General features: G+C 46.1%; 2 protein-coding genes across 3 annotated transcripts in view; one reads left to right on the top strand and one right to left on the bottom strand.

The window, feature by feature from the left end:
- The first annotated feature begins 4,034 nt into the window (after positions 1-4,034).
- Positions 4,035-7,667, top strand: part of BHLHE22 (basic helix-loop-helix family member e22) — a 3,991-nt gene continuing 358 nt past the window's right edge. The window contains exons 1-2 of the mRNA XM_051970128.1: positions 4,035-5,363; positions 5,487-7,667. The exon at positions 5,487-7,667 is cut by the window's right edge and continues 358 nt beyond it. Coding sequence (XP_051826088.1) covers positions 5,072-5,363; positions 5,487-6,316 — 1,122 coding nt within the window. The 5' untranslated portion in view covers positions 4,035-5,071 and the 3' untranslated portion in view covers positions 6,317-7,667. The remainder of the gene's footprint in view (positions 5,364-5,486) is intronic.
- The window catches only part of LOC127543817 (cytochrome P450 7B1), a 265,895-nt gene continuing 264,538 nt past the window's right edge, over positions 6,311-7,667 (bottom strand). For both annotated transcript variants that reach the window (XM_051970124.1, XM_051970126.1), the window contains one exon: positions 6,311-7,667. This exon is cut by the window's right edge and continues 4,723 nt beyond it. The gene's annotated coding sequence lies outside the window, so the exon portion shown is untranslated.

Raw genomic sequence — 7,667 nt, 5'->3', positions numbered from 1 at the left:
TCAGTGACTGCACTGACCTCGCAGCAGCCCCTCAAGCGGGGTCCCTAAGTGCATCTGTTGAATCGACTGTACTGGATCGTCCGGTTGGTGGACAGGCGTTTTGCTTGACTTAAGGGAAAAGTTCTCAGACTGGCACAGGTAAGAAGGGCGTGCCCAGTGAACCAAATAAGGTGGGAATAGTCTTCTCTTTCTTAGGTTACACACTAAATTATGGTGTTCAACCCGACATTTGGCAGTGGTTGCTCTGCCGGGGATGGCACACGTTCCCTAACACGCATTGTTCTAAACCCACTCTTCCTGAAGTCACAGAATGGTCTCTATGTGCTGAGACACCACCCAGAACTATTGAAAGTCGCAAAGGTCCCGAGGCGCATTGGTTCATCTGCTTTCCCCAAATCTGTCTAAACCCAAAATTGAACGACTTTTTGCTGAAGTTGGCAACTGATCTCCAGTTTTTAGGTTTGTTAAAGGAAAAAATCTGTACAACTTTTCATTTTCCCCCCATCCCCAACAGAAAAACAAGCACAAGCAAACTCAAATGTCTTTTGTATTCAAAGTTGTAACTCTGGGCTTCTAGAACCTTTTTTTCTTCAGTTTGCTACTGGCTATCTATAGGTGCTGTACTATTGAGAGGACTACCAATCAAGAAAACACTCTTGTTTTAAATTTACAAACCCGGATTGAACTAGGGCTTTCATTTTATTTTTGTTTTTACTTTAAATGGCTGGAACTGTGTGCAGTACAGAACAACATTCATAAGGGTATCCTCTCCGTCATTCCCTCTAATGGTGGAGTTTTAAAGTCCAATCTAAGTATGAGCTCGGTCAGACACCTAATTTCAGTGGTGTGCTGATTGCTGAATATTCCAACATCATTTCAGAGTTGTAGGTGTACTCCCTCCTTCCTGCAGTGAAACTGTCTTAATCTTTATAAAATACGCTTGGGCGTCAGTAAATTTCAAATTCTAAACGCAGAATAGGGAATTCTGCCTTCTAGCAAATCAAGAATGTTAAGCTACTACAATTTCATGTTAAAGGGAGATCTGTCAATAATCTTTCTGCCAATCCACAATGGCAGGTAAGAGAGCTTGTGGCTGTAGCTCATCAGGGAAAGAAGAAAAGTTCTCCCCCATTTCCCGTTCATTTTTAAAAGATAAGCGGTGGGTTTAATGTATTATTCTGGTTTCTGGTCAAACCAAGCTTTATTTATTGATCAACTTGTAACCTTTTCAAATCTACAAAGACCAACTTTAGCTGTCCCGAATCAGAAAATGGAGCTTCCTCTGATATCCACTCTCCTACTTTTCGAACTTGTGACTTAAAACGAGAGCTTCCCAAAAGCCTGTCAACTTTTTGTCGGAAGAAAAGTTTGAGAATGTTTTTTGTCTGTTTGTTCGCTATGGTCCTCTATCTCTAATATTTGACATAGTTGGCGGATTCAGTGTCTTTACTTTACCCCTTCACCCTTCCCTATTCAGGCTGCTTGTTACCCAAATAATGAAAGAGATGACGCCTAGATGGTGACATAGGGCTGTGTTACAATTAAACCAGGTAACGAGACACTGGGCAGATGTGTTTTCATTGCACTGTAAGATAAATGCAGTGTTAAATGCCTGACAACTTCCCAGAAGCAATCAGCAAAAGTTTATGAGTGCATAAACCTCAAAGACCATTCCCCGGGTGTTTTTATAAGCCCCGCATTTAAAGCTTCTATAAATTCTTCTGCCGGCTTCCAAAGCAAAGTTACTCAAGACTATTAAACACCCATCTTCTCCAGGGAACTAGAAGAGACTAACTCTCTTCTAGTTAGTCACTGGCATTCTGACTTTAGGAAATGGGAGAGAATTTTCCCCTCCCCTCTTGCAAATATATGAAAGTTTGCACATCAGAAGAAGGATGAATCAGTAGGGAGACTCGACTGTGTTTGAAGGAGGTGAACTTGGGTTGAGATGGGAGGAGGACTAGAATAAGGAGAAAGTACATTTTGTCCAGGAAATTCTGAAAATTCAAATGATTACCTAGTATCTTAGTATAAATGATGGCCCTGTTGGGGGAATGGTGACACTGGGTTTATTCAAGATCAATACCGTTGATGACATTCGGTGCCAACTTTATACTTTGTCTATTACACCTGCCCTTTGCACATTGTCATCCCTGTCCCTCGGGAGTATTTGTCATCCATTTCCATCAGTTCCTGAGACATTCATTCTTTACCCCCAAAGTGTTCACTGAGGCTAGTAGATGAAGCGAATGTATAATATACGCAAAAAGTTCCAACCCTAAGAGAAATTCAGGGGAAATGAAGTCATACATCTAGATGAAAAATCTCCTGGGATCAGTCTCTTTGAGCCGGTAGAAAACAAACTGTGAGAAATCAACACCCTTACCTCCTCCCCCCCCCCCCACACTTCCCCCGCACTCCACCTCCCGACCCCAGTTTAAAACCATGAAATTCCAATGATTTTCCCGTCGTTTTTAAGTGGTCCGATGGCTTTTACAAGTTGATATTAAGCAGACACAACTTACCTCGGCTTATAGAGAATCTCTGTTTATGATCCCAGTGAAAAAATAAACTGTTCATTGGAAAACAATTACCCCACCAAGTCTTTGGATTAATAAAGAGGTTAACAGATGCATGGAGTGGGGGTGGGGTGCGCCAGGAGGGGAGGCACTATGGCCTCTATGTAAATGGGCAGTTTGCTTTTCAATCAGGACACGTGCACAAAGCCAAATCTTTGCTACACTCAAGAGTAGGTCCCCAGTTAGGCAAGCGTTCGAGCTGCATGCTTATTTTTAAATGTTTCTGTTCTAGTAAAATCCAGACATCAGTAATGGAAAGGTACGCAGTGCTACGAGTCCCTATTAGATGAAATCTCAGGCACTTGCTTGAAAAAAAAAGATGTTTTAAGTCTTTTCCTTTTTTTTTAGGTGAAAATGCAAGGATTTCGGTTGTAGCTATAGCCCTTTCTTTATGAAATGAGGCGCCCAACTGTTCTGATATTACCATTCAAAAACAGGTTCTGTGGCGAACCTCATTTGTGAATCTATTACAGAGATTAATAGATTATTTCTCCTTTTTCAACTAATTCTCAGTGGGGAAATTTAACCATATGGTAAGGAGAGAATTAGAATTTCATCACATTAGAGCAAAATGTAATGAAAAGAGTCCAACACCTGGGGCCAACTCTGAAAGACACAATTAAAAGGATTTTAATGAAACCAGAGAAACCAAAAATTTCATAGCCTTCAGTTATTCTGCCACATAAGAATGATTTACTGGAGGTGTTGGGAAATATTGTTTTTACTTATGTCATAAGAATGAAAACCTGCCACGAAATGCCATGTGCTTTCAGTGATTAACATCCAAAGGGGAGGGTGGCTCATGCTGTTATGCCATTAGAGGACCCTGCCTCTGGTTTTCACAGTCCACCCCCTTTGCAAACCAAGCACTCTAAGAACAACTGAGAGAAAAACCCAGAATCCCCATGAATGGATTACATGGTGGTGTGGACACTATCTTTCTGGATAAATAACGCAGATTCTCTTTGGACTTGACGAGGCTTAGGGGAATTGATCTCTGGCAAAGTTGACTTTGTATGAAGTGAAGAAAAAGAAGTGACTTTAAAAGTCTGATATTCAGCAAAGTTTGAGAAATCAGTTGTGTTTTGTTTTATTTTTCTGTTAGAGGGCGTGTGCTCCCTAATCGTTACCTCTTCAAAGGTTATATAGTCATGGCTGCAAACAGCAGGGGAAAAAACGAAAAAGAAGTAAACTCCTATAAAATCACGTTGGTCTTTTAGTCTGCATTGATTTTGCAGTGGGGCAAGAAAGGAAAAGGAGCTGGGAGACAGCGCTAGTTAAGTGTGTTGGGGGGTGGGGGGAGAGAAAAGGGAGTGTTTTCCCATTTCACGATCTCCTGAAACCATAAGGGAGAATTTCGAGTACATCAACCTCTCCCTCCATCAGCTCATTTCACCTGCCTTTGGTTCCCACCCCTTTCCCCCTCCTCTCGAGTTCCTTCTCCAAATGCAGATAAGAGTTATCATGTAAACAGGGGTGGAGTGTAATTCTGGATTGGAAGGGTAACTTAGCAGAAGTCTGATGAGCACTAGGGAGAGATTGAGAATGGGGGTGGGGAATGAGAGTAGGGGGAGGGGGGCAGTGTTGAGTGGGGCTCTCTGGCTTCGGTGGTGCAGATCTGCAATTTGCTGAAGGAGGCAAAGAACATCCTTAGATCTAAGTAGGGCTTTTAGTGTGCTCATTGATGAGTGAAAGTCGCCACACATGTCAAGCTAAAGGCAGTTGTTGGGTTACTAACAGGACACAACGCCTTGCAAACATATGCGTTAAGCTGTGTATACAGATGGCAGGGAGAATAATGGAGCAGGCGCCTTTTATAAAGCTCTAGCTGCTGCCTGTCTTCAGACCTAGGGAATGAAACTATTCAGACTCAGGGCCAGATAGCGCCTGGGATTGTTTGTTACCGTTTTAATCCTATTAATTAAAACGTTAACCTGATTGGGTAGAAAGCTCTGTCCCAACAGGCAAGTCTTCTTCATAATAACCTACTCAGAGATAATGATGTAAAAGACTCCCCCGTCTGTGGCAGCGGCTGGTTGATGGGTCCGCAAATCTCTTGGAGGTGAATCCAAGCAAGATAAACGGTGGGAAGAAGAGCCGGTTTGGCTCACAGCATCAGCAGCGGCTGCGACTCCGGCTCCGGCTCCGGGTCCCTCCCTCTCACCCTCATCATGCCCGGCCGCGGTACATGTTGAGCTCCAGCCTCCAGCACAATCGACTGAAGAAGAAGAAAAAGAAGAGAAGGAGGAGGAGGAGAAGGAGAACGCTGTGGAAGGCAGAAAAAGAAAAAGAAAGAAGGGGAGAGGGCTCTCGGGAGCGCCCGGACTGACACCGGCACAATCCACAGACCTAGGCTCGGCGGCTACAGCAGTGCTTGCTGCTGCTGTTGCAGCGGCTGCTGCTGACTCCCTAGCAGGAGGCGGCGGTCGCGCGGAGGGTCGCGGCTAAGGAGCCTGCGGCGGAGACCCAGACTGCTTGCTGGGGGTCAGGCTATGGAGCGCGGTCTGCACCTCAACGCTGCGGCTGTGGTTGAAGAGGACCTGTTTCTGCACAAGACCCTGAGCGCAGCCTCGGCCAAGCGTCTGGAGTCAGCTTTCCGCTCCACGCCCCCGGGGATGGACCTGTCTTTGGCGCCTCCGCCGCCGCCGCAGCAACCGCCGCCGCCACCACCGTCTCCGCTGCCACCGCCCCGGGACCGCCAGGCGTCGTCCTCTTCGTCGCCCCTGGGTTGCTTCGAACCTGTCGACCCGGAGGGGGGAGGGTTGTTGCTGCCGCCACCGGGCGGCGGCGGCGGCGGCGGTGGAGGAGGAGGAGGTGGAGGAGGAGGAAGTGGAGGAGGAGGAGGAGGAGGAGGAGGAGGAGGAGGTAGTGGTGGTGGTGGAGGAGGAGGTGGTGGTGGTGGTGGAGGAGGCGGTGGCAGCAGTGGAGGAGGAGGAGGGGTGGGGGTCCCCGGGTTGTTGGTGGGCTCCACTGGAGTTGGGGGAGACCCCAGCCTGAATAGTCTGCCTGCCGGAGCAGCCCTGTGCCTCAAGTACGGCGAAAGCACCAGCCGTAGCTCGGTAGCAGAGAGTAGCGGTGGCGAACAGAGCCCCGACGACGATAGCGACGGGCGCTGCGAGCTGGTGCTTCGTGGTGGTGGGAGCGAACCCCGGGCCTCCCCAGGAGGAGGAGGAGTGGGGGGGCCCGGGGGCGCCAAAGCAGCTGAGGGCTGCTCCAATAATCACCACCACGGTGGAGGTGGCGGCCCCCCGGGGGGTCCGGGAGGCGGTGGGGGCAGCAGCGGCAGCAGCAAAAAATCCAAAGAACAGAAGGCGCTGCGGCTCAATATTAACGCCCGCGAGCGGCGGCGAATGCACGACCTTAACGACGCGCTGGACGAGCTGCGGGCGGTGATCCCGTACGCGCATAGCCCCTCGGTGAGGAAGTTGTCCAAGATCGCTACACTGTTGCTGGCCAAGAACTACATCCTCATGCAGGCACAGGCCCTGGAAGAGATGAGGAGGCTCGTTGCCTACCTCAACCAGGGCCAGGCCATCTCGGCTGCCTCACTGCCTAGTTCGGCCGCGGCAGCAGCAGCAGCGGCCGCTGCGCTTCATCCAGCCCTAGGCGCCTACGAGCAAGCAGCTGGCTATCCCTTTAGCGCCGGGCTTCCCCCGGCCGGCTCCTGTCCGGAGAAGTGCGCCCTTTTCAACAGCGTCTCCTCCAGCCTCTGCAAACAGTGCACGGAGAAGCCTTAAAAACAAAACAACCACACAAAACCTACCCAAACGCTAGAGGAAGAAGATCTTATTGCTCCCCCTCCCTTTTTCTTCTTTATTTTATTCCCTAATAGTTGCAAAACATTGAATCAACACAGCAAAAGAGTGAACCAACATGAAGAATCAGAGAGACAAACAGGACTTTGGCCGTAACTTCTGCGGATTATTCTCCGTGGATTATTAATTTTTTTGGGGGGGGGGAGGAAAAGGGGAGGGTAATTGTGGGATAGGGTGTGTGGAATTCATGGGGGAGAGGAGGGTGGCTTTATTTTTCATGAAAAAGTGGTGACTTTTATGCCAACTAAGTAATAAGTCGCCTTTTATGGAAGAGGGGTGGGAGTTGAGAGATAATGTCTCAATTATTAATCAGGGGAGAGACGATTTATTTAAAGCAAAACACTAATCCTACTAATAATTATGAATTTGGTTAGGACTGAGGGGTTTATGGGTCGGGATTGGGTGGGGCGGCAGACCGGATATTCATTCAGACAAATCAGAAAGGGCACTTGAAAATAATTTTTGATTCTGAGCCAGGAGAAAAACTTGAAAAGTAGACTTATTTAAGTGAAAAAAAAAAAAAAAAGACTTACATGTTGCTATGAAAGACTTGTATTTTTTATTGTCTCTGAACTCTAATCCTGTGAAAATGCAAAGTTTTAGGGAGAGTGACTTTAAAGACTCGTGTGGCTGAAAGTATTTTGCATTTTTAAATGTTTATGTGCACCTTGTTACTTTCCACTTTGCAATGATGTATAACAATACATGATATTTATTTGTTATTCTTCAAGGACCCCTCTACACCAACAGTATTTATCATGTGTTAAGGTCACGGGTCTTATGTGCAGGTTTTTTTTTTTTTTTTAATGCCTCTAAAATTCTGTTTTATGGATTAACTTATACTGTGTGCCAAGTGTTTAAAAGGTTTATTTGCCAACAACGTATAAACAGAAATATTGATGTATCAGAGCTACTTAGGTTTATGAAAGGTCATCTGAATTTTTTTCAGTTGCATCATCCCTGTATTGAAATTGAGCTTTAATAAATTGCTTCAGTCCAAAAATTACAGGAAAGGTGTATTCTTAATTGTTGAATGAATTGATCACTTTTTGAAAGGGGCTTCTTTGCATTCTAAAAGGGAAATAGTGATTTACTTTAACAAGGCATCACAGCAATAGATGTTATAAGTAAAAACATTGCCAAGCAAATATTTTTCCAGGCTGTGCTGTGCATTTTTAGAAAGTCTAATTTATTTCCTTTTAATATGTATAAAACTTATTTTACTTGTGGAAGATTATTTAAGTTCAAAGACGTTTGGTTTGCCTAAGGTGTG

The sequence above is a fragment of the Antechinus flavipes genome, chromosome 1 (assembly GCF_016432865.1).
Source record: "Antechinus flavipes isolate AdamAnt ecotype Samford, QLD, Australia chromosome 1, AdamAnt_v2, whole genome shotgun sequence".
Lineage (NCBI taxonomy): Eukaryota > Metazoa > Chordata > Mammalia > Dasyuromorphia > Dasyuridae > Antechinus > Antechinus flavipes.
Note: the sequence above shows the minus strand (reverse complement) of the source record. Positions and strands in the feature narration are given on the sequence as shown.